This window comes from Poecilia reticulata, chromosome 10, assembly GCF_904066995.2.
Source record: "Poecilia reticulata chromosome 10, P_reticulata-male-v2, whole genome shotgun sequence".
Lineage (NCBI taxonomy): Eukaryota > Metazoa > Chordata > Actinopteri > Cyprinodontiformes > Poeciliidae > Poecilia > Poecilia reticulata.
This window is the reverse complement of record NC_088839.1, coordinates 17,855,355-17,879,619: the sequence shown is the minus strand read 5'-3', so window position 1 is coordinate 17,879,619 and position 24,265 is coordinate 17,855,355. Positions and strand designations below refer to the sequence as shown.

At 41.3% G+C, this 24,265-nt stretch overlaps 4 protein-coding genes and 1 long non-coding RNA gene across 9 annotated transcripts in view; 3 read left to right on the top strand and 2 right to left on the bottom strand.

Annotated features, from left to right (window-relative positions):
- The window catches only part of LOC145553065 (uncharacterized), a 7,619-nt gene extending 7,221 nt beyond the window's left edge, over positions 1-398 (top strand). The window contains exon 3 of the long non-coding RNA XR_014089250.1: positions 144-398. This is a non-coding gene — a long non-coding RNA (uncharacterized LOC145553065). The remainder of the gene's footprint in view (positions 1-143) is intronic.
- Positions 399-2,111: 1,713 nt separating this feature from the next.
- LOC103471349 (zinc-binding protein A33-like) lies at positions 2,112-8,348 on the bottom strand. The gene is made up of 6 exons (XM_081611516.1): positions 7,720-8,348; positions 7,103-7,198; positions 5,501-5,734; positions 5,363-5,385; positions 4,844-4,959; positions 2,112-3,992 (listed from the first exon to the last, which is right to left on the bottom strand). The coding sequence occupies exons 1-6, from the start codon at positions 8,236-8,238 to the stop codon at positions 3,427-3,429; spliced, it is 1,554 nt and encodes a 517-aa protein (XP_081467642.1). The 5' UTR covers positions 8,239-8,348; the 3' UTR covers positions 2,112-3,426.
- A 3,113-nt stretch (positions 8,349-11,461) lies between these two features.
- Positions 11,462-14,443, top strand: LOC103471742 (endonuclease domain-containing 1 protein-like). Its single transcript, XM_081611518.1, has 2 exons — positions 11,462-12,687; positions 13,658-14,443. The coding sequence occupies exons 1-2, from the start codon at positions 12,382-12,384 to the stop codon at positions 14,270-14,272; spliced, it is 921 nt and encodes a 306-aa protein (XP_081467644.1). The 5' UTR covers positions 11,462-12,381; the 3' UTR covers positions 14,273-14,443.
- A 644-nt stretch (positions 14,444-15,087) lies between these two features.
- LOC103471741 (endonuclease domain-containing 1 protein-like) lies at positions 15,088-17,469 on the top strand. The gene is made up of 2 exons (XM_008420923.3): positions 15,088-16,497; positions 16,752-17,469. Exons 1-2 carry the CDS (start codon positions 16,213-16,215, stop codon positions 17,340-17,342), a joined length of 876 nt encoding a protein of 291 aa, XP_008419145.2. The 5' UTR covers positions 15,088-16,212; the 3' UTR covers positions 17,343-17,469.
- Positions 17,470-18,529: 1,060 nt separating this feature from the next.
- Positions 18,530-24,140, bottom strand: LOC103471740 (uncharacterized). Of its 5 annotated transcripts, none has more exons than XM_081611513.1 (5): positions 23,586-24,140; positions 23,184-23,506; positions 21,988-22,268; positions 20,341-20,452; positions 18,530-20,225 (listed from the first exon to the last, which is right to left on the bottom strand). In XM_081611513.1, the coding sequence occupies exons 2-5, from the start codon at positions 23,482-23,484 to the stop codon at positions 19,204-19,206; spliced, it is 1,716 nt and encodes a 571-aa protein (XP_081467639.1). In that variant the 5' UTR covers positions 23,485-23,506; positions 23,586-24,140; the 3' UTR covers positions 18,530-19,203. The 5 variants fall into 5 exon arrangements, with proteins under 5 accessions (XP_081467639.1, XP_081467640.1, XP_081467638.1 ...); XM_081611514.1 differs by having other exon boundaries at positions 23,706-24,140; XM_081611512.1 differs by having other exon boundaries at positions 23,917-24,139.
- Between the last annotated feature and the right edge of the window lie 125 nt (positions 24,141-24,265).

The window sequence follows — 24,265 nt, the reverse complement described above, 5'->3', positions numbered from 1 at the left end:
GGACAGAAAACACAGAGTTGTCAATCAAGTGCTTCTTATAATTACTCAACAGGTTTTTGCGTTGTGTTTCCACTCATTTTTATTTTGTATCTCCAACTATTTGGCCTCTCTGCCATCACCCTAATTTTCATCTCCCTCCACAGATTCCCCATGAGGTTTAAGACGATTCTCGTTCCTTATTTCTCCGTGACAATAGTCACCGACACCGAGTTTCTCAGTTGGCACAAAGAGACTCATTAACCTTCTTTAAGCGGACAAAGACAAACAAACACCTGGTGTCTGTGACAAGTTAACACCAGACGCAGCCAGGGCAGCAAATCAAATGATTATCAGCGCAATCCATCTGAAATTTCAATTGTTTGATGTCATGTTTAATAACATAAAGCCATTGCTAAAGATTAAAGGAGATTTTAAGACTTTTGTGACTTTTTTTTGTGACAATAAAAACCAAATGGGTGCACACATTTCAGATAAGAAAATAAACACCTATGAGCATACTGAAACTGCGTGTCCAAATTATGAATGAAAACAAAAAATCTTTAGATAACATTTATTGATTTATTTGGACTCATAAAGCTAGAAGAGACTTTGGTTTCTCATTGATCTGCAGAAGCAGATCTCCACACAGCAAAAATCAGCAGGACGGCAGAACCAACAATCCTAACATGGACTTTTAGTTCTTGATGTAGTTTAATTGAGAAACTACATCAAGAACCAGTAGGTCACCACCAGTAGGCTTGTGACCTACTGGTGACCTACTGGTTAGGGTGCACACTTGGATGCTGAGGAGGTTGTTCTGCTTTTTAAACTGTGTTTAAATGAAGGACACGCCTGAGGAGTGCAGAATGTTTCTTTCCTTGTTTTTAGTTTTTGCAGGTTTAGCATTTGATGTAGACGGGGGCATTAAATGAAAAAAAACCACAACTATTTATAAACTAATATATTACTAAGCTGCAGAGTCACAGAACGCCCATCCAACCATTTTCCTAATGGAGTTAATGCACCACTTTTTCAAATATTCAAATTTTAAATACTTGCGTTTCAACGACTTTCCGGACAGGAAGCAGGTCGGATCAGATTAACTTCAGCACTGACCTTTGAAATCCTAGGTTAATGTTTGGTTATAAACAGCATCGAGAGGTTTATTTGTGTCAGACTAATTCTCATTACTTATTTCTTTGTAACAGTAGTCCCAGATTATTGAATTTCTCTGTTGGCACAAAGAAACTCATTAACCTTGCTTAAGTAGACAGTGACAAAGGAACACCGGGGTGTCTGTGACAAGTAAACACCAAACTCCTGCGCAGCCAGGACAGCTAATCAAATGATTGATGTGATGCTCAGTCTCTTTCAGACTGCATTTACCTGTTCTCTTGTTTTCTTTATACCGTTAATATTTTTGGAAATTCTGTGTTTTGTCCTTAATTGTTTTATCTAGAAAGAGTTTACCTCTTTGTGAGACTTTTGGTCTGCAGCTCTGCTCTCTCCAGTCAGCTTGTGCTTCAGCTTTTAAAACATCTGAGGATTTTATCATATTTTTTGAATGAGCTGTAGCAGAGCATTGCATGTTTTTTAAGACTATGGTAAGATAATAGGCGAGAAAGCTCAAAAGTATAAAAGTACAAGCTAATTCTTGAGAAAAACAGTAGCGTAATAGATCTTAACTTGAACATTTGCTCTGTGTGATTTCCTTGTCAAACAAGTAAAACTAAACGTTGTCAATTTGGCCGTCATGTCCAGTCCAAGAAACGTTGACCCGTTTCTCTGAAGCATAAGGGTACTGCTGTAGGTTTGGTGGGTTTACTTTCTTGAACTGGTTGCTTCAAATGCTTCCAGCTGGATTAAAGTTTGGACTTTGCGTCAAACATTTTGAGCATGAAACTTAGATCTTTTACCGTCTGTGCAGAGATGATTTTTGTGTTCATGGTCATTATTTTGACACAAGTTGGAGTCTCTGTTAGGATGTAATTGACATAGATTTTGGCCTCAGAATGAACTTTATTTAAAAGCAGCAAAATAAGAAAAAAAAAAGAAACTACCACCGCTGTGCTTCATGGACAGTAATAAGCTTTTTAATGGTCTTTTTTTTTACATGTATAAGGAAGAAAGCGAACAGAAAAAAAATAAATCACTTTTTGATTCTATGCATGCGCTCTAAAACTGAAATGCTGCGTCCAATGGTGTTAATTTTGGCTGCCCTCTAGTGGAAGAAGTAATAACAAACTCAAATGTAAATTTAATGGCAAATTTACAATCTCACAACAATATTAATACACACAGTTTATTTTTTAGAGCCTCAAAACAAGTAAAATTAAGTTAAATGTAGTTAGGAGATAAGAGTTGGTCAAATGTAAGATGGTGATAATTGTACAACATATGACTGCATCCTTAAAATCAAAACCTTTGCTCATTAAAACCAAACTGGATTTTAAAAAATGAAATAGTCCTGAATATGTAATATTTGTGTGTCAAAAATTTATAGTGAAATTTAAAGAAATATTTTAAAAGAATTCAAATCTTAAGCATTTACCCTCAGAAAATAATCGTTTTTCAGGCGACAAATATTGCTGATCCATTTGCACACACACGGATAAATTTAGTCCATGTTTTCTACAGTCAGAAAATGAACAAAACAGTTGATCCTATCCAAAAACCTGAATCAATAAAAAAAGAAGAAGCAAGTTTTATTCTAAAAATAAAAAAGAGGCAGCATATTTGTATTTTTGTGTATTTTTCAGCAACGGTGACCCAGTTATGCAGGACTCAAAGTAAGTAAGTCAATCCTATTTGGGGAATTTATTTAAATAGATAAACTGTGTCGGCTGCGTGCTTTATTTGTCTGCATGTGCAGGTGAAGTTCCACTCTGTCCTGCATGTATTTCTACGTGAGGCAGAACCGATGTGGGTCCTAAACAGGAAAAGTGTACATGACACACCAGATATTGCAAAAACAAAGACAGAAACACCATGAAGTGAGGCGCTAGTATATCATAAAACAGTTTGTAGAAAAGGCAGCACAGAAAGGAAGGCTAAAAAACAATTCATAAGTGTAGAAATGAGTTTTGTCTATCAGATCTGGTGTTTCAAGTTGCCTAATGCAGGTTTGCACTGGGCGTTACTGACATCAGCTGACTAAAGTAACGCTATGGTAAATTAGGCAAACAACCGTGAATCTGCAGAGTTCAGATCAGGTTTTAGCTACTCAGATTTGTTAAGCCAGCACCTCAGTGACTGAATTAGATCTTTGCATGGAGTCTGTTGGGTGCTAAAGTGCCATTTATGTTCAGTTTGGTTTCCTCTCCGGTCATTCAGGAGTTAAATTGCTCGACAAGGTCAGGGTCATTCAGACAGGAGTTCTTTGTCAGGCAGACGCGTGACTGATCATGAGACGAGTCCATAACGGTCCGTAGCAGGAATCTCCCGCGTCTAACCCCAGTGTGGCGTTACGATGGTGAGAGGCTCTCGGTTCTGACCGTTGATGATTGGCCAGGGGTTAAAGTAAGGGAACACGGCTTCTTTAAAGTCCGCATTGTAGAAGGTGAAAAGGTGGCTCATCTCTGCAGCGTCGTAAAAAGACACCTCACCTCGTCCATAGTCCAGATAGACCCCCACCTTCTTAGGAGGTTTGGAGGGAAATATTAAGGTGTCGTCTGCGTCGGTGCATGCTTCGTACTCGCTGGTGCCGTCGTTTTTGTATCGACGGACCAGAGTCCAGAAGCCATCGTCTGGGCAAAGGCTGATCTCATCCTTCCTGTTGACGGAGGCTTTGGCTACGCCCAGACCCCACGCCTTCTTGTTGCCCACCTCCACCTCCCAGTAATGTCTGCCTGAGGAATACGCCTCAGAGCCAAGCACGATGTTGTAGCGGGTGAAGCGCTCCGGATTGTTGGGGAGATTGGATTGGATTTTCCCCACCTGGACGCTGGTGTGACAGGGAGACACCCACAGGCAGGGGTAGGCTGTGTCTGGGTCAAGGGTCACCGCTGAGACGGCTGGGAGGACACAGGAGAGAAAGATCAACATGAATACAGAGAAGAAACTGGACCATAAAATCTTTAACTCAATAACGGCAAAGAAATGAGACGATACTCAACATCACTTGTAACAACGCAGAGAGAAAAATGGTAAAGTCTTTTAAAGGATCCACTGAGTTTCTCCACCGAATGAGAGCTCCAGAAACATGGACCAAAATAAATTTTACAAATAAAGAATATAAAATTAGAGGCATGTATTTGTTTTGAACCCTATGAATTCAAAACTTTGTAGGACCACATTTTGCTGCAATAACAAGTATGTTTGAACTGAAAAAAAAAAAAACAGCGTCTGAAAACATTAACTTTCAAGTCAATGTGATTTAACACACATGACCAAGATTTGACCTGAGGCTTTCTTTCTGCCTCTATGATTTTAGGAGGGAAGTGGCAAAATTTGTTTTGGTGCTTTGTGGTGCAACTCTCTTTATTTTCAGATGATGGATGGAAGAACTCAGAGATGTTTTAAATTCAGAATATTCAGGATGTATTCAATATGTGCAACATACTTTTCAGATTTTTATTGGTATATATATATATATATATATATATATATATATATATATATATATATAAAACATGTATTTAAATTCAGAAACCTCTAATCTAATGTTGGTCCATCACATAAAATCCCAATAAAACAAACTAAAATATGTTGAATTTATTTTGAAATAAATAAATAAACAAATAAAATGTCAGAGGTATGATTGTTTTTGCAGGGCACAACAAATAAACGTATTTTTATTTCGAGTGTGATTCCTTCACTATGTGCGCCGTCTATGGAGCACGGACAGACAGACAGGAGCTCGTACCTGGCTGAAAGATGGAGCTCATCTTCCTCCAGGTCCTGTACTGCAGGGGCCCCAGATATTCTCCTGACTTCAGATCCACACTGACCTCTGGGGGGCGCTCAAACAAACCCTCAGCCCTAGTGGGGGAAACAGGTACAACATAGTGTTGATAAAAACCACACTGATGACTTAAAAAATCTTTAAGAAGCAGGTTTTATGACGTGCATACATACTTTATTCTGTATAACATCAGTTACTGATAAAATAACACATTTGGCTCAACACATTTCCGTAAAGACCCTTAGATTAGGACTTTCTGCCTGCTGCTACTCATCTGTGACGGCGCTGAGTCACACCACCACAATCATGCCCTGACATCCTGTTACGGCTCGACTCACGGGTGATTACAAAACATTACGCCATTACCTTGTGACATTCGTCAGGACAACGGTCACATGGAGGTAAAGAGGATGTGACCTATAATTCTGTCTTACATCTGTGATGTTGAAATGTTTTGGTTAGGATGAAAGAAACACCCACCCTCCAATGAAATCTTTGATTCCCTGAAAAAAGAACAGAACCAGTTGTTACAAAACACCGTGTCGAAACCTGAAGGCTGATACAATCTTTGGCATCAATCATAATCAAACTTCTCTCTTCTGTCCTGAATCTACTCACCTTGAGCTGTTCTGGATTTTCCTGCTCACTCAGTTTGAGGCGAAGCTTTTCTGCCGTGGTCTCCAGCTGGCTGATTTGCTCTGTGGCACGAGTGAGAGCCTCCTCCAGCTGGTTGAGCTTCTCTTCTTTCTCCTTCTGCAGCTTCTCCTTTATGCTCTCCTCTTGGTGAAGCAGGAACTCCCTCAGACGGCCAAACTCGGCGGTAACCAGCTCCTCCAGGTCTCCCGCTCGCCCCTGAATCACATCGAAGACCGCGGTCACTGAGAGCAGAGGCTCGAGTTTCATCTGGAAGCTAAGAAAGTTTCTGGACAAATCTGTTTGAGCGAAACTTTGTTTTTAATCCAAAAAACAAAAACTCTCCATAAAGATGATTAAAAGTACTATATTTTAAAGAAAAGCTCTTTTGTGTGAATTTTGCAGTACAAATGAAATGTGATATTTAACTCGGTCTTTAAAACTTGATGTTTTCGTTCGTTCTCATTTTCACAATTACAAATTTCAGGGTTGCAATCAGTTTTCCATCGCAAAATATATAGAGTTACTCATGTCAACATGGAGTTTTGGCATGTTTGTTGGTAAATGTATGAAAGACATGGCATAATGTTCTGAAAAAGCCGAAAAGGTAAAAAAAAAAAAAAGTTTTCCTTGTCATCTTTCAAAATATTATCCAGTTTAACAAAAACAACTTAATATAAATGCAGAGGAAATATGGGTCAGATATGCATCTAGAGATAAAGAAAACAACCAAAACCATATTTTCATTCTTTTCACTAAAACATGCAACTACTATACACAATATAGCATCTAGTTCAGTTTTCTTCCGCCAAACCTGCTGTACATAAACAATATAATTAGAAGAAATCAAAAGTATAACTCGTCTATTGGAAACAAAGTATCAATGCAATTCACTGGAAAAGCAATCAGCTGTAAAATCAAATTCTGCTAAAACCCAAACATTGCACTAAGTGTTTGTTATTGCTGTCGGTCTGGCAGAGGCTCGTCAGTCATGCGCTTCTGTCACTTTCTGAAAAGAAACACAGAAACAGAAACCTGCAGGAAGAGGCAGAAAAACATACTAACTTCCGCTCCGTTTTGCTCATCCACATCCTGCCATAGTGACAGAAACCAAGAAGTGAAAATCTGTGAATGTGCACATAAAGTGGGTCAAACAGACAGCAGAGACAGGAAGAGAGAGCAGTTTGTAAAGCTATCAACTGCCGCAGAAAACAACCCCACGCAGCAAAACTCACATATCTCAGTTTAGCATACACGGACTCGCCGTCTCCCTCTGCGTATTTGCACATTGTGAACATTTCTGCGTGCCTGAATACAGAGGGTGTGAGGAAGACAAACAGAACTTGCCATTACTTCTCTGTTGGTGCATTTAAGGTTGGACCTCGGCATGAGAGTCATCACGTTCAAGCAAGGCCGGGTAACAACCTGTTGTATTCACCACCTGTCATCGTTAGTCATCATCCAGTCTGGTCTGACAGACAGCCGGAAGGAGCAGGAACGCCGGTGGATGATCCCAAACTCTATGGAATAATCTCTGACCTGGCAGTCGGGGTGTAAGGTTACCAGAAGAGAGCAGCTTTTTAGTACCTTAATGAGGAGGATCTTGTCGTTGGTCTGTTTCTGGAACAATGTGGCCTCCTCTGTTTGCACCTGAACTCTCTCCAAAGCCGCATCCAGCTTATCCTGTTTGGACAGAAATAAAAGAGAAATATTGTCAAGAAGCCAGAGAGACAAACTTGATTATTGAAAGGTAATCCAATCTGGGTTTTGCACAAAGAGCATCCGAACTCGAATTGGACTCATGTGATGCCTCACACACCTCAGCTGAGCATTCTGGTGTACAAAAAGATGATTTAGCACCAGACAAAAAAAAACAAAAACAACAAAAAACAGAAACACACAAGAAGGATTATGTTTGCAGGAGAGTTGGAAAAGTTCACAGGTGTCTGCTGAATTCCAGAAAGATAGGACGCAAACAGGGAGTGTGCTTTCAAAACCAACCTGCCATGCTGCACTGGCTCTGTTAATGTTTATACAGACCAGCCAGTAAATCACTTCCTGACTGGATCTCTGTGTTTCATCTTGCTTATCCAGTTGTCATGATGCTTAGTTAAAGCCACATGGTGCCATTTGTATGATAGCTTATAAATAGTTTGCTCTGGGGAGGATGTGGGCAGGAAAAAAAAAAACGGAGAAAGGCCTACCCTGTAGTTTTCAAAGGCCTCTGTGATCGGGATGACGTTGTGGGTCTTGTGGTCCCGGGACATCCCGCACACCAGGCAGATGGGCAACTGGTCGTCCTCACAGTACAGCTTGAGCTTCTCCTCATGCTCCTCACACATGTCCAGAACCAGGCGAGGCCAGTTCCCGATAGAGGAGACCACGCTGCTCATGCTGGAGCCCGGCTCTCGTTCCTCGGGCATCTCCAGGGGCCCCTGGGGGTCCCACTCGGGCGTCCCCGAGGCTGCGTCCATAACCCGGGCTCTGCGCACGCTGTCCACGACGTTGCACAGCAGCGAGTTGGGCCGCAGTTTGCGCGCACACGACTTCCTACACTTCGGACAGCTGGAAAGCTCGTCCGCTTTCGCTTCCCAGCACTGGATGATGCACACCTGGCAGAAGTGGTGTCCGCATTCAAGGATCACGGGGTCGCGGAACAGCTCCAGACACACCGGGCAGGTGAGCTCCGACTGCAGCTCCTCAAGCGCGCTGGACTCTGCCATTCTCTGCCACGCTCATAGTTTTCCCGAAGAGAAACTCTGTGGCAAGCGGAGACCAGACTAATCTTCCGTTTTTAGCAGAGAAAGGGAGTGGCCTGGAGCTGACAGCAGAGCTTGTGTTTTCAAGAAGAGGACGGAAGGCGTGCTGAAACAGGCTCGGAGCCGCTGCGCAATGGGCAGGTTTAATCACGAGGCGCACGACTGTAGCCCACAGCGGTTTGAGAGGATTTCTAAGAAAGATGGAAAAAAAAATAGGAAAGGCAAACTGAAAAGAAATTATTTCTAAGCCAAAAAAATCAAGAGCGCATCCGGCACAAGGCATGAGCGAACAAATATATGTTAGCCCGTGAGGGGGCTCCCATAAATCCTTAACACAGACTATAAATCTAAACCTTTTATTAAAACTTGGCTTACTGTTGAGTTTAATTTGATGTTTTCGCCACAGCTGAATTAAAAGAGCCTACAGTTTTTTTTTTATTTTAGTTTAGTATGTAAAAGAACTGGCAATTTTTTTTTTATTGTTGTGTTAACATACAGTGTTTCATCGTTTTCTTTGTCTTTAAGCTCAGTTTGTTCACAACTGAATCTCAGCAAATAATGACCAATTATCAGCAATTGCTTTTAAGCTCAACCACATAAACTTTGCTCTGTCTCCTGGATTCAACTGGAAGGATTGCAGTGAATCAGAGAAAATTACATCTGATCCCTGCCTTTTTTGCAGTTGTTTTCTCTCGGCTGCTTTCTGGCAAAAGGCTCAACAGCTTCAAATGCAGAACAACCAGATTCTACACCAGCTTCATCCCTCATGCTGCTGAAGAAGATATACATCTCCCTCAGCAGGGATATATATATGTCTACTTTTTAAAACTAGTTCATATATATTTTTTTAAAAAATCGTCATTTATTTGGAGTCTTGTGACAAATGTTTGCTCAGTGTTTACATTGTAAATGTGCAGCTGAATGATCAATAAAGTCTGTTTCTCTCTCTTTGTAGGCAGAGGTGGACACTAATCGAATGATGCTTAAGCCCCAATACGACCTGGAGTTTAAGCATCAAGACGTGAGGTTTTTATTAGTTATAATTTACAAATACTTGTATAAAAGCAGTTAAGTCAGTGATTAATCAGATAATCACTGATCTGATTAAAAACAATCACAGCTAATAGTAAGACCAAATCTTTAGACCAAAACACCGGAACATGAAAATGCTTAGACTGTGTTAATGCAATTAAGAGAAAAATAAACATAAAAATTAAAATAATAAAGGTATTAGAATACAGGGTATATATTTTATCACATCACCACCAAACCTTCAGTGTATTTTGTTGGGATTTTATCTGATAGAGCACATGTGAAGTGAATGATGCAGTGTGGTGTGTGTTTTATTCAACCCCATGAGGCCATCGGTTTTGCCGCGATATCCAGAATCCATCTACCAACTTTTCAAATCATGGAGACTGAAATCTTTGCTCATTTCTTTAAAATAAATAAATAAAAAAGCTTATCCAGATTGATAGAGAAAAGGTGTGAATATTTGTTTGCAGGTCTTGCAACAGTTGTTTAGGCTTGATCTTTGACTGGACATTTCCTACATATGAATATTTGATCAAAACTAAAATGTAAATGTAAGCTGAGGGTTATTTTCCTGCAAGAAGAATAAACTCCAGCTTCATGTTTTGCTTTTTGTTTTTTCTGTCTCACCTGACCTGATGACCTTCCTCCACAGGTTTTCCATGCCCCCTATATGGAAACTTTCAGATGGATATCGATTGGATTCATGACTTTCTTTTTGCCACTCTTCCATACAGGTTAGATTCAAGCAGTGATAACAAATAGCTGCCCTTTTAAAATAGCCTAAATGATATTAAATTAATTATTAAGCATGTGGAGTAAAGATTAACACAAATGTGTAGAGCTTGAATCACACTCTGCAGGCTCTGAGTCAGGAAGAAAAATGAGGAAACCTCCAGCTGGTTGAGCCTGTAGAAGTTCATTTATTTCCTCTGTGTGGGAAAAAACCCTGTTAAATCTAGTTGCACTTTCTACCTCATCATCGGTGACTCCAAATAATCCACGAAGATTCACTGAACAACAACCTAGATCCAGTTATGAATAATGGCGTCAAGTGATTAACCACTAGATGGCAATGACGTATTCCACAAGCAGCAACGCTTTTGCAAACTTTTTGTTTTTGTGCTGCATCATATAAAACATAAATATATGGGTAAGATTGGGTAAGACTACGAAGGTAAAGTTTTTGCAGATACCTTTCAAGACTCTTAAATAATCTTTAAATTAGCTTTTCCATTCATATAAAACTAGAGTGACCCAGTAACAAACCAGAACAACGTTATTCTGTTTTTTTTTTACTGGGTTTACTGGTAAACTAGACGAGTTAAACAGATCAGAGTTTGACATAAAATGTGAAGAATGAGCAGAAAATGTAGAACTCTACAATGGAAAGTATAATGAAAATAATCAAACCACCAAACCTAGGTTTTACCTATCAGTATTTAACAGAAACAAAAAGTTAATTTCTATTCAGAGATGCAGTTGTGATGCAATGGGAAAACGTTTTCTTAACCCTTTCATGCATAGCCGTCACTATAGTGGTGTCTATCTAAAAGCCATTTTCTTGTGTTTCTTGTGGATTGTTATAATATATGCACACAGATCACTGAAGTGGACATCTGTTCCTCCTGTAGAGGACTCCTGCAAGTAAAAAAAAAATATTGTGACATCACATAACCACTAAAAAACAATATTACCAAATACTGATGTATTTTCCAAATAACAACTTTGTATTTGGAGAAAATTACAACTGATCCCTGCCTTTTTTTATACCTCAAGAAAATCCAAAACACTTTGGAAAAAAATCCTGACATAACGGAAACAATGGAAACAGAAACAATCAGTTTCTTTATAAATGGAAAAAATACAATGACAAAGATCAACTGTTATTTGAAAGCTGTAGTTACGAACTTCTCGTAGTTGACTGATCTGTCAGTTTCTGTGAAAGATGGATCGTAATGTCATAGAAATGTGTGAAGTACCGGAAGCGAAAGCAAAAGAACCAACTCACTGAATTGTCATTGTGTCATAATCTTTCACGAGAAATTGCATAATAATAATAATAATAATAAGTGCTGCAATTCCTGTAAAGGTGTGATACGCTGAACCAGTGGTGCTACAGCTGAAAAAGTCAAAGCACCCCGCAGGACCAAAAGAAAATATAAGATTATTATCTTTTTCATCTAAGTTAATCATGTTTAATATAAGATCTTTTAATTTTCCTCACAGAGAGGAATATTAAAAGCACAAGCAGTGATTATATATTGAGTAAAAAAAATTAATCTCACAAAAGAAAATTAACTCGCATCTATTTTCACTTCTGGGTAGGAAAGAGGAGCACATCATTAGAAAATTGGCATAACTTTCTCCAGCTGATCAGAAACAAAACTAAAGTTATTATCTTTGGACTTTAAGAGGAACCATGTTGGGTCAGTTCACAGTTTCAGTAATTACAGCTGGAATCTAGAGATCAGGCCCAAAATCTGGGTGTAGTGATGGACTCAGACCTGAACCCTCAAAGACACGTAAAGACAACTACAAAGTCAGCCTTCTGTCACCTGAAGAACATTTTTAGGATTAAAAAATTAGTATTAAATCTAGGTCTTAAAAAAATATCTTCATTCATATTTCATATTTCTAATTCTTCCAAATTAGCTTTGTATATTCATGCCATTAAAACCTTCAGATGAAATAGACTAAAACGAGACAGCAACAACCTCTAGAGCAGCTTAACAGAAACTGAGCTGTCAGTTCCTGTGGCTGAAACCACATTTTTATTTAATCTTGTTTTCATTTTTGTTGAAGCATGGTGTTCCTTCACACGTCATCTATTTCTGCTATTATAACCATCGGTTTTGAAATGACATAAAAGTGGAACTTTCCATTAACTCTGCCAGTCAGCTAGGAAGCTGTGTAGAAAATACGTGTCAAAATGTAATCATCAAGATTACAGCTCTATATAAAGCCTCTGTCTGAGAGAGACGTTAACTTAAAGCTTTCGAAGAGGAAGCGTAGCAGCGGATCGCCCATCTCTCTCCAACAGATCCGTCTCATTTGACCTGATTATTCCACAGGATGTCTCAGAGGAACCTCCTGTCGTCCTCCACAGCAGTCCTGCTCTTCCTCCTGCCCTGGTTTGGTGGTCTGACTGTCGGAGAGATCAGCAGCAACTTCTATCAGTGCCTTGACTTCTTCTATAACAGAACCCCTCCCAGGGGTCTTGAGAGAGCAGAGTACCAGCCAATATGCCAGCGCTACCAGAACAAATATCACTTTGCCAGCCTGTATCGCCGTCAGCATCGGGCTCCTTTGTTCTCCGCCTACAAACTGAGTCCTGCGGATGGGAAGCGGCCTAAAAACATTTGGATGTATGAACCACAGGTAGGTAAAATAAGTTAGACTGTACCTTAAAAATATTCATTAAAATATTATGAATGCTGCTGTTTATAAATGTTGCGATTTAAATCATTTTAAATCATAAAAAGGTAACTGAGTTCTAGCAGAAATTACTCAGACTTATACAAGTAACTTTTTGAAAAACTATTAGAAGTTTATATTTTTAAGACTAACATCATTATGAAGCAATACTTATTTGACTTGTGGATACTCTACTGACCTTGAGTTACTTCTAGGATGAACAAATAAAAATAGCTAAAATGCTAAAACATTTGATTTTACAACACACTTTGTTGTTCTGATGTTATTTTGTATCTGTTAAACCTTTTGTGTCATTTGGAGACCAAATAGTAGATATTGTCACAAGAACTACTTTGCACTGTTCTAACACATTACCCAACGAAGGTAGTAGTTTTGGAAATGAGTTTTTATTTTACCTGAATCAGTTATTTTAAATGTTTTAAATTTTATTTTATTGTTTTAAGTACCAGAAACAACACATCATTTTACACTTTGCCTGTATGATTGTTACATTTTGCAAATCGACTTAAACAGTCTTACTCAAGTATTCAGTGCTTAAGTAACGTTTTTACTGAACATTTTTAATATTCTTACATGAGTAATTTTATTTTTTAATCAACTCCATGTTACTTCCACTTCTAGAAATATATTGACGTTATGCGACTCTTACATCAGCACAATTTCTGGCTATTTCTACCCAGATGCCTCGTTCAAATGTAGATTACGTTTTCAAAAACATTTTGCATGTGAAATGCAAAATGTTTTTGCATTTCACATGCAAAATGTGAAATGCATGTGAAACATTTAATGTGGAAAAAACAACTGAATGTATCCTAAAACAATGTTTGTGTCTACGGTCAGAGTGTTGTAGTTTGTTAAATGAATCAGGTAATTAATTGAATCAATCGTTAAATCATTTGTGTTCTGTTTGCAGTTGGCGTTTTCCGGTGCCAGTCCTGAAATGAGACGTTTTAATAAAATCGTTGACCAGAACGTGGTTGAAAGCCAAGCGGTCCTCCAAGACTACAGGAACTCCAACTTCTCCAAAGGACACCTCTGTCCCAGTTTGCACCAGGGGACGATGGAAGACAGAAAATCCACCTTTACTCTGACAAACATAGTGCCTCAGCAGATCGGCTCCAACTCTGGCCCATGGAGCACACTGGAGAATGAGGTGTTGGAGAGGTACAAGAACTTCTGCACCGGGGAAATGTACGTAATCACTGGTGCCATGCCTTACGAATCAGAGACGCACTGGATCAACAACAGAGTGTCTGTTCCTGAGTACATGTGGTCAGCTTACTGCTGCCCCAAATTCAAACCGAACCTCCCTACGGGGATGAAGCAGCTCTTTCCTACATATGCTGCAGTGGGAAGAAATGATGCCAACAGCGGACAGGAGATTGTGCCTGTTAATAATGCAGTGAAGCCTTCGATACGAGGCTATGATGTGAGGCAGATGACCTTGGAGACTTTGGAGGGCATCCTGTCGAAGAGGCTGAATGTGTTTGTCACCCTGTTTGATGAGAAATGTCAAAACCTTATATAAAATCCTTTATATGAGGGTTTTATTACTTGCTGTTTTTTCTTCTATAAATTATTCTCTGTTTTACAACAATGTTTCATTAAATAAAAGTGCAGCACAAATAAACTTGAATTGCCTTACACCCCTTCATGTTGACTTCTTTATGACAAGACAGGCACCAGACTGGCTGCTCCATGTATACGTCCAATTAAACGTTTATAAACATCTGTTACTTCAGATCAGAACCATAACGGCGTATATTGTTCATCTGCTGCAAGTCCAAACAGCAGAGTTTTGCCATTTTAACTGTTAATTCATGTTTATGTTAAATGTGAACAAAGCGCTGATCTCTGCTTAGTTCTTCTGTCAATAACAGTAAGTTTCAACATTTGGTCATTTTAAATTAAATTAAATTCAGTTTATTTATATAGGAACAATTTACAACAAGATTTATCTTTTATTTTCAAAAATAAAAGTAAATTTTATTTACTTCAGTCGGCTTTAACCCATTGGGGTCAGGAGGGATGCTGGTGCAGGTACACCCTGGACAGGTCGCCAGTCCATTGCAGGGCAACACAGAGACACACAGGAGTTTACAACCATGCAAACACACCCCCACACACCCCCACACGCACGCGCACACACACACACACACACACACACACACACACACACACACACACACACACACACACACACGTACGCACATGCACACGCACACGCACACACACACACCATTTAACCTGACAGTCATGTTTTTGGACTGTGGGAAGAAGCCGGAGTACCCGGAGAGAACCCACCATGCAACCATGCACAGGGAGAACATGCAAACTCCATGCAGAATTGAACCCATGACCTTCTTGCTGCAAGGCAACTGTGCTATCAACTGCACCAGTGTCTAAGCTTATCTAACTTCTAATTTAGCTGATAAGCAGCAAAAAAAAAAAAAAAAAAATCATGGTTAGGCCTCATTTTAATATTTCTAGCTCGAGAGCAATTTGTATTTGCATGATTTCACTCAAGTCATAATGTTTCTGCTATCTGGAGTGGCTCATATCTCCACTGTGGTTTCTAAGACGATATCTAAAAGCAGACGCAAATTACAAAAAAAAGGAAGCTTTCACATCACAGTGTTGAACAAAAAAATTACCCAACAGTCTCTGTGCTGCATGAATGTATACTTTATACCCGTAATCATAAAAAACCCCACCAAAGGCAGAGTATAAATCTCATAGTGAGTCTCAGTGCATCTGTCGGAGAAGATGCTGCTGCGTCGCCTCCACCTCCACAAAATGGAGGTTTAAGCTCCGCCAGAATAAGCTTTAACATTTTTAAAGCTCATTTAAAAAAAAAAGCTATTTTAAGCTGTTTTCAACCTAGAAACATCAAACTAGAGTCCACCAGCTGACTGAGCCAAATTAATCATCAGTAATTGTAAACAATCAGTAAATGTTTTGCTGTATCAGCTGATTGTTGGAGAATTTATCACATTTCAACAAGCTTTTAAGAGTTTCACCTTTGACTGATGGGGAAGATAGAGCTCCACAGCTCTTTTCTCGTCCTTCTTGTCCATGAGGCACCGAGTGTGTGTGCCTGTGTGTGTGCCTGTGTGTGTGGACGGTAAATAGACTATGATTTGTCAAATCAATACGTTTTCTGCAGTTTGCTAATTACTCATACTCTTTTGTACAGTTCAACGTGTGTTGCTGCTTTACTCGTGTTGAAGAAGCCCAGGTGCAATTTTGCAAGAAATGCGACTGAATAACACATTAATACATTTCCATTTTTACATAAACATTATGTAAAAATGTTGCAACCGCTGTTTTGTTATCAAGCCACAAGCCACTTCCTCTATTATTTCCAGGTAGTATTTAACCAAGAGCTCTCCATCTCTTGCACATATTTTTCCTTTCCTTCACACAAAGTGCAGCTCTGCTATCTTGCTCCAAAGGACTGAAAGAAAGATGCTGCCGAACGAGGCTCTGTTTCTTCTCCTGACCTGCTGTTCTGGCCTGGTTTATGGTGAGGTTGCTGCAAACTTTAACAGTTGCCTTCAGTTCTTCTACAGAAACGAACCACCCAAAGGCATCACCGGACCAGAGTATCGGCATATCTGCCAGTTGTACCATAACGCCTATCGCTTTGCCACCCTGTACAACTTAAAGTATCGGACACCGCTGTACTCTGCCTATAAACTCCACAGTCCAGATGGGAAGAGACCTCGTCCTGATTGGATGATTGAGCCTCAGGTAAGACCTGGCGTCCAAAATGTTTTTCATTTCCAGGAAATAGCTGGGAATTGAAATAATATGTTATACTAGAAAAAGCCTTATGTAGTTTATAATGTTTTTATTTCATTAACATTTGGTCGTTTTTGCTATTTCAGTGATAAACAGCGTAAGTAATGATTAAATGAATTTTGCTTATCGGTTTTTTAAATGACCTGTCTTTATTTTTTATTCATTCTTTGTTCTCTGTTTTTTCTTCTTTCTGTATATCTTAGTTGGCAAACAGCAAAGGTGACAAAAGTATGAAGTACATCAAAAACCCAGACCAAAACGTGAAGGACAGTCAGGCCGTGAATGATGACTACAAAGACTCCGGCTTCACCAGAGGCCATCTCGCCCCCAGCAGCCACCAAGCGACAAAGGACGATCGGACGGCCACTTTCACCCTGACAAACATTGTTCCTCAAGCAGCTATCTCCAATAATAAGGAGTGGAACATGTTTGAACAGAATCTATCAGCCAGATTTAAAAATGTCTGCAAAGATAAATTGTATGTAGTTACCGGGATCATCCCTTATCAGTCAGGAGAGCACAAAATCAAAGACCGGGTGTTCATTCCTGAGTACATATGGTCTGCTTACTGCTGCAACGACAATAACGTTGGAAAGGATCAGGGAAAATACTTCCCCACTTATGCTGCTGTGGGAAGAAACGATCCTAAGAGCGGAGACGACGTGGTGGTGAAAGATCCCAAAAATTCAGGCTATGATGTTAGGGAGATGCCCTTAAAGGAACTGGAGGCGATCCTGGAAAAGAAGCTAAACATGAACATAACTCTGTTTGATGGGCACTGTGGAGCTGAGTAGCATGTGAAAAGCTCCAGTTATCCCAGAAGAAAAGCTATATGTGGAGCATTTTTACTGATGGAAAATGATGATGATTTTTCAATGCATTCTTTTCACAAACTTTTAATAAAGCATTTCTTGGCATGAACTGGAGTCTTTATGTCAGTTGATGAAAACTAAAATCAGTCATGTATAAAATAATTACAATATATAATATATTAATATAAAACTTGATGCATTCAAGCTTCCATTTTCAGTTCAGTTCATTTATAATCCTGTTAATACCATCTGTCAGCCATGTGGAATTAAATAAATGAACAAATAAATAAAGTAAAGAAATTAATGTTGTGGACTATTGTGTGCCAGGCCTCTCGCCTAATGACTGCTGGATGTGGACGGATGTTTTCTTTCAAAGCATCAAAAGTAGTTTTCAACTATTTTTTTAATGTCATGTCAACTTAAGTATTTACCTGGAGACACATCTGACATTCTTTAATTTATGTCTTAGAACTGGAAAGAATAAAACCTAAGTTTCTTCATGTTTCTCGTGAAGGAAAACAGTCCATCTCTCTGCACAGAGGGGAAACTGTGGTTGTTGTTGCAAAAAGTTTCTTGATAAGATCAAGAAACTCTTATCACTCTACTGAAAAGAAGAGTGACTGTATTTGGTCACTAATATTTTTTTCAATGTCAGAAATGTTTATTGGAATGTTTGTTTGCTAATTCTCACCTAAACAGATGAAAATAAAAAAGTGATATAGGAAAATGTGTTTTTTTTTAGTTGTGCAGTAATTGAGCACATATGCTTATACTCATTTCAGGTTTGTTAACATTTTTGGATTAGTTATCTTTTTACTTTTTTCAATAAAAAAATGAATGGGTCCTTTAATTTTTATGTCATGCAATTCACAAATAGCAGGGAAATAAAGTGGTGACGTTAGAGTGCAGCGTAATTTAATAGATAAAAGTTTTATCATAAAACGAGGAAAAGCACCTATTTTTGGTTGATCATCCGGGGCTCTCTGCACACGCTTGACTAAAAATGTCGCCACAGGGAGCAGTAGGAAAAGGCAAAGTGGCGCCACCTAATGGACAAACGTGTTCATCTCATCAAGCTTCTGAACTTCAGCTTTTGACTCTACCGGCTATGCAGCGCCCTCTACAGGCTCTCATCATCTCATTATCAACCTTAAAATAAAGCCAGATGGTTTAGGATGAATCGAAATGTTTAATTTTGTAACAGAGAGCAAAACACAAAGATACAAAATACAAAGCTTACAAAACTGTCAGTTGTGCTGGCAGGAAGAGAACAGGGCTTTAGTACAAGTGAATTATTGCTAAAAATAATAAAAATTCACAATGTAGTCTTGCTCATAAATAAGTTCAGGTTTTACACGTTTTCACAGAAACTGGCAGAGGCTTTATTTTTCCTGCAACAAAATGAGTTTTAGTGTTGATTTCTTGCCAGCAAAAATCACCCACATGTGCACTTTTAACCTCAAAGATAACCATCGTCACATTGGTCAGCTAACTTCTACGACGGAGTACCAGGGGCACGCTAAGAAAGTATGAATATTACAGGAATAAAGTCATATTATTGTGAGAATAAAGTCACAGTATTGCGTGAATAGATAATATTACGGGAATAAAGTCGTACAAGTGGAATCAATACGGGAATTAAGCCATAACATTCCAACTTTATTCTCATATTGTTACGACTTAATTCTCAAAATATCTCGTAATATTATGACTTTATTCTCACATTATTTGATTAAGCTTTATTCTCGTAAATTTTTTTAATTTTTTTTCCTTAGCATGACCCCGATACTCCGTGGTAAACTTCAACTTTCTCAAGAGATTCTCCGTTCTTCACGAGGCGTTTCTAGAAGCACTGATGGTTCTTCAGCTGCTCGATGTCAAAGAAGCTCCTCCCACAGTTGGAGCACTGCAGCGGCGTCTTCTCGCTGCTGTGTATCAGCTGGTGTCTCTTTAAATACTCCACGCGGCTGAAGCGCTTCCCGCAGGCCTCGCAGCCGTACGGACGTTCCCCCGTGTGGATCCGCTGGTGCCGCTCCAGGTTGCCAAGGCGACTGAAGCAGCGCCCACACTGCGGGCAGCGGTGCGGTCTCTCGCCTGTGTGCACCAGGTGATGGCGCTCCAGCGAGCGCGAGTGCGTGAAGCGTTTCCCGCAGATCTCGCAGCAGTGCGGCCGCTCGGCGGCGCAGGCGCACTCGTGGTTCTTGAGGGCCCAGGCGTGGCTGAAGGTGTTGCCACAGTGGGCACAGGGGAAGAGGCCCACCTCTTCTCCGCTGCCCTGCAAGTGGGCGCCGCCTAGTGGACAGGGGTGCTCGTCCAGCTCCGCCTCCGAAGTGAAGCCTCCTCCACACTGTGGACAGAAGTGGAGCAGATCTCCTCCGCCCTCCTCCTCTCCGCTTTCCTCCACGCTTCCAGGAGCGGACGGATGCGGCAGCTGCTCTGGCTCTGTCTGCTCCACAGCGCCCTCTGCAGGCGTCACAGCGGCACAGTCGACTTCTCTCAGCTTCTTCGGCCAGCCTAGCTTCAGGTCCGCTCCGTCAACGCCACCAGCCCTCGCAGGGTCCTTCACTCCGGCTTCCTCCCTCTGCAAAGCAGGTGGCGAAGGATCCAGCTCACCCTCCTGCTCCAGCCCGTCCAGTCCGATGTACTTCGGCGCCACACTCCTCTCGCTCCCTTGCACCACCTCTGCGTCATGCTGTGACGCCGTCCTGGACGCCTGCTCGCGGCCTCTCTCAGCTCTCAGCGCAGACTCCAGGCCTCGAAGCTCGTCCATCGTCATGCCCCCGTCTGCCGGTTCGGAGCGTTTCAGGGCCCAGTCCTCCTCTTCCTCTACTTTCTGATGAATAGCTGAGGGGCAATCTGAAAGGCCTGCAGGATAGACACAGAGGGAGGGAGAAGAGCGGTTGTGTGAGGAATGATTTTCACTTTCTTTTAAGATTTTCTGACTTGCCCTGTCTCAGTCTGAGCGTCCTGGGGTCATTACCTTCACTCTGGGGTTTGGAGCCAGTGAGGAGGTTCTGGTTGGGCGGATTCATCTTCAACGCCTCCTTTATGAGCCTCAGAGACGCAGGCTGATAGCCCTCCGTTTGAGAAAACTGCAGAGATAGAGAGCAAACAGCTGAGTCATGGAGAGATTATAAATCAGACCAAATTGTTCACATTTAACATTCACAGTGTCCAAATATCAAATATGGTGCTGCTGTTTGGAACTAAACCACAATGAAAGCTCTCATTTCTGTCTTTTTTTTTTTTACACTTCAGTTCAGTTTTTTAAACATTTTCAATATAAGCCAATTAATCAAGACAAATACATGGGTTTACTACTAACAGGCAATATATGCTTTGATTCTTGTTCTTAATGGTCAGATGAAAGCCAAGCTATGGGTGCCGTTAAGTTAAATTTGCTTTAGGACGTAATTTATCGTCTGAGGTTTGAAAGAGACAGAACGCATTAAGACAAACTGGAAGAATTAACTCACCTAAATAACAGCAAACCCTAAACTCATGTCACACAGTGTGAAATACGCCACAAATGAAAAGTGGATGGTTTCTGGGGAGCAACAACTTCATATAATTTAAAAAAAGAAAACAAGAAAAGTTCATCCCTGAGAAGAGAAGAAATAGTCCAAGTATCACAATAAGCATTTACTTCTGTCATTGGTGTAGTGATGCAGTTTGTTTTTAAACGGTCGTTAGTGGAAATACACAGTGAAAAATTAATTATTCAAGTATAAAATGGCTTCTGAATTTAAGAAGACGAGAAGCACCAGCTTTACACATACAGGCCTTCTGAAAAGAGGAGGATAAAATAACAATTAAAAAAAGTCTGAAAAGTGTGGCATGGATTTTTATTCACCCACCTTGTGTCAGTGTTTTATAGATCCACCTGTTGCTGTAATTACAGTACAGCACAGTCTTGGTGTTTATGTCTCCCAGTTTTGCACTCCATGTTCATTTTTCTTGTAAACTGTCTCATGCTCAGTCAGACTTAATTTTCAGATCTTAGCATGGCAATGACAATTATTTCATGCAAATGAACTCTAAAGGCAATCAGTTCCACTGGGTTTTAATTAGGGGCAACAGAGTAGTTTAATTCATGCGTCACGTAAAAGCTTGTAGTCGCGACATGACATAAGGCAATGGAAGTACATCACTTAAAATGTTTGTAATCGTGTCATCTCTAGTCCATGCTCACTTCTTCATTTATCAGCTGCCAGTTCGTGATTGTGCGAATGATTTTTATCTCTTTGGTGTATTTTTTTGCTCAACGCTGTAAGACTAAGCCGAGATGAAAACATACCACTTGGTTATGTGTTTGCATAGCAAAACGCTTCATACTGCTGCCAGAATTATTAGAAAAGCCTTGCTGCACTTGAGAGTTGAAGATTTCCACTCAAGAGGGGAAGTCTAGCAGCTTAAAAAAAAAAATCAAATCAACAGCGTTCTCTTTATCGCCAACATCTCTGCTGTGATTTGTTGGTGGAGAGATGCAAGCGAACCTCTCATCACCTCTCCTCATTATCTCTCCGTCAACATTCCTACTCGGTCTACATGAAGCTGCCGAGCAACACGGTGATGCTGTGCCACCTTCTCCTCCTACTCCTCCACCGAGAAAGCCCGTCTCCCTCACCTCCTCTTTGATGTTGGCGTTCTCCTCCCCCTCGCCGCTGAGGCTGCCCTCCCCGTCCTCGTCATCCTCCATCTCTCCCTCGTCTTCCTCATCCCGGGGGAACTGGACGAGGTACGCCTCCCTGGCCTCCTTCCCCCCTCTTCCTCCTGCTCCCGTTACTAAGCCTAAAGCCCCTCCAGCTGCTCCTCCCCCGTCACCACCTCCTCCTCCTCCTTCCTCCCACACACCTCCAGGCCATCCTTTGCCGTGGACCGTTGCTGGGACCTTTTTCAGCTTGCCTCCTGCAGTGAGGGGAGGGCGGCGGAGGAAGGTGTGGAGACAGAGGGCACAGGGAGACAGACGATGAAATATGAGGGGGAGAGAGACGAGTGGGAGGAGATGATTGGGAGGCAAAGAATGAAGGATGAAGGAGAGACGAGGGGAAAGATGTGGAGGAGGAAGATGGGGAAAGGAGTCAAACAGAGGTTGGGGTGAAGGAGAGAAGAAATCAACCAGGGGGAGGAGTAAGCATGATGAACAAGTGAGGAGAGGGGGCGTAGAAGGACACACAGGAGAGTGGGAAGGAGAGGAAAAAAAACATGTGACAGAAATGACAGAGGAGAGGACGAAGCGGAGTTGTTGAGAAGGAGGAGAAACGGGGTGACATGTTGAAGGAGAGGATGAAAAGTGGAAAAAAAAGAGAAGAGAAGTTGAGTGTGTAATTATGGAGGGCGGTGGAGAGAGAAGCAGGAGAGGAAAGGAGGCGGGGGAGTATATATGTGTGTGTGCGTGTGTGTGTGTGTGCAACGTGATCAAGGAAAGAAACAGAGCAGGAGGAGGAGGAGATGGGGGGAGGAGAGCGGAAGGAGGAGCAGGAAGGGGAGGGGGAGACAGAAGGAGAGGAGCAAGGCAGGAAGGGAGGGAGCAGAAGGAAAGAGGAGTGGGAGGGCCAGAATGCAGTGCAAAGAGAGGAGAGGAGAGGGGGAGGCGAAGGATGGAGGGAAAGATCATGAAGAGGAGGCGGAGGAGGAAGGGAGAGAGATCAGCTCTTGCCAGATGGTTTCCAACAAAACAAGAGTGTCAGTGTCTGCACAGCAAGAATAAAGCTTTTTTTTTTCCACTTAAAACACACAAATGTAGATACATCTTTGATGGAAATGACAGACATGCGAGTCACTGTGGTAAAGTCTTCAACCACTCTACATCAAAATACTTACGGGCAACGTCAACTTTCCGCTTCTGCCGCCCTACGACCTCCTCGCCTGCATTCAGGCCGGCGTTGCGGCGGCTGGCCGCCCAGCCCATCCCGTACTTGCGCTCCGTCCTCAGCTTGCTCTCGGTGAGCTTGAGCCGCAGCTTGAGAGCCTCGTTCTCCTTCCTGTTGAGGGACAGCTCCACCAGGTAGTTGTTCACGGTCTCCTGGAAGAGCTTGCTGATCTCACACACCGACGCGCGGATCAGGCTGTCCATGACGGCCGTCAGATGCGTCTCAAAGGCGCTCACCGACTCCTCCATCATCTTGACTCGGAGCGCTGTGGATCTGATCAACACTCTGCATTAATTAACTGATGACGGCGTTAACGAAGGTTTACAAACTGGATCTTGGAAGTTGATCATACCTAATCGATTAAAGATGTAGGAAATCACCTCGGTAGCCGTTAGTTTAAGTTAGCTAGCTGCTGCTGCTATATTTTTAATCAACTGTTCAATCTAAGAGGACTCAGTATATATGTACTTACCACACCTGTAACAATTTAATTACACTATAGTCCCTCCATTCAGCCCTTTTAAACCGTAACCACGGTGATATATCAGTTTAATTCACACCAAACGAAAAATCTCCGTCAATTTCGCTTGTTAGTAAACTCTCTAACATGTCAGAATGTTGAAGTGGAACGCAGGAGGGTTTCCAGTGCTAGCATCAAGGCTAGTTTAGCTCTTCATACGCACCTTCTGCAGACGATACCCAAGTTTTAACTTAGCAGACGTAAAATTAAAACACACAGTGTGGTTTTACAGGTTTCACTGGGTGAGTAAGTCATGGGAAGCGGTGACAAAAGGAAGCGCAATCCAACTTCAGCCCTCTCCGTCTCCCTGTCTCCCGCTGCTGCTGCTGACACTGTTTTCCTCCTTGGCTCCCTCAGCACTGCTTATGATGCCTGCTCACTACCGTAATTACCCTACTCCGACGTTCAGGCGCATCTTAAAAATGCACCATGCGTCAATGGACTGTTGGGGTCCATTAACACATGGTCTTATCTCAGAAAATAGGTTATTAGAAAATCAGACACAAATACGG

Excerpts from the sequence above, each read along its gene's own strand:
- LOC103471349 (XM_081611516.1), bottom strand. The coding sequence starts at position 8,238 with ATGGCAGAGTCCAGCGCGCTTGAGGAGCTGCAGTCGGAGCTCACCTGC. Across the intron at positions 5,386-5,500 it reads AAAATCCAGAACAGCTCAAG|GGAATCAAAGATTTCATTGG; the intron begins GTGAGTAGATTC and ends TTCTTTTTTCAG. Across the intron at positions 4,960-5,362 it reads ATCAAAGATTTCATTGGAGG|GGCTGAGGGTTTGTTTGAGC; the intron begins GTGGGTGTTTCT and ends TTCCCCCACTAG.
- LOC103471742 (XM_081611518.1), top strand. The coding sequence starts at position 12,382 with ATGTCTCAGAGGAACCTCCTGTCGTCCTCCACAGCAGTCCTGCTCTTC. Across the intron at positions 12,688-13,657 it reads TTTGGATGTATGAACCACAG|TTGGCGTTTTCCGGTGCCAG; the intron begins GTAGGTAAAATA and ends TTCTGTTTGCAG.
- LOC103471741 (XM_008420923.3), top strand. The coding sequence starts at position 16,213 with ATGCTGCCGAACGAGGCTCTGTTTCTTCTCCTGACCTGCTGTTCTGGC. Across the intron at positions 16,498-16,751 it reads ATTGGATGATTGAGCCTCAG|TTGGCAAACAGCAAAGGTGA; the intron begins GTAAGACCTGGC and ends TGTATATCTTAG.
- LOC103471740 (XM_081611511.1), bottom strand. The coding sequence starts at position 22,977 with ATGATCTTTCCCTCCATCCTTCGCCTCCCCCTCTCCTCTCCTCTCTTT. Across the intron at positions 20,453-21,987 it reads ACGCCAACATCAAAGAGGAG|TTTTCTCAAACGGAGGGCTA; the intron begins GTGAGGGAGACG and ends CTATCTCTGCAG. Across the intron at positions 20,226-20,340 it reads CTCCAAACCCCAGAGTGAAG|GCCTTTCAGATTGCCCCTCA; the intron begins GTAATGACCCCA and ends TCTATCCTGCAG.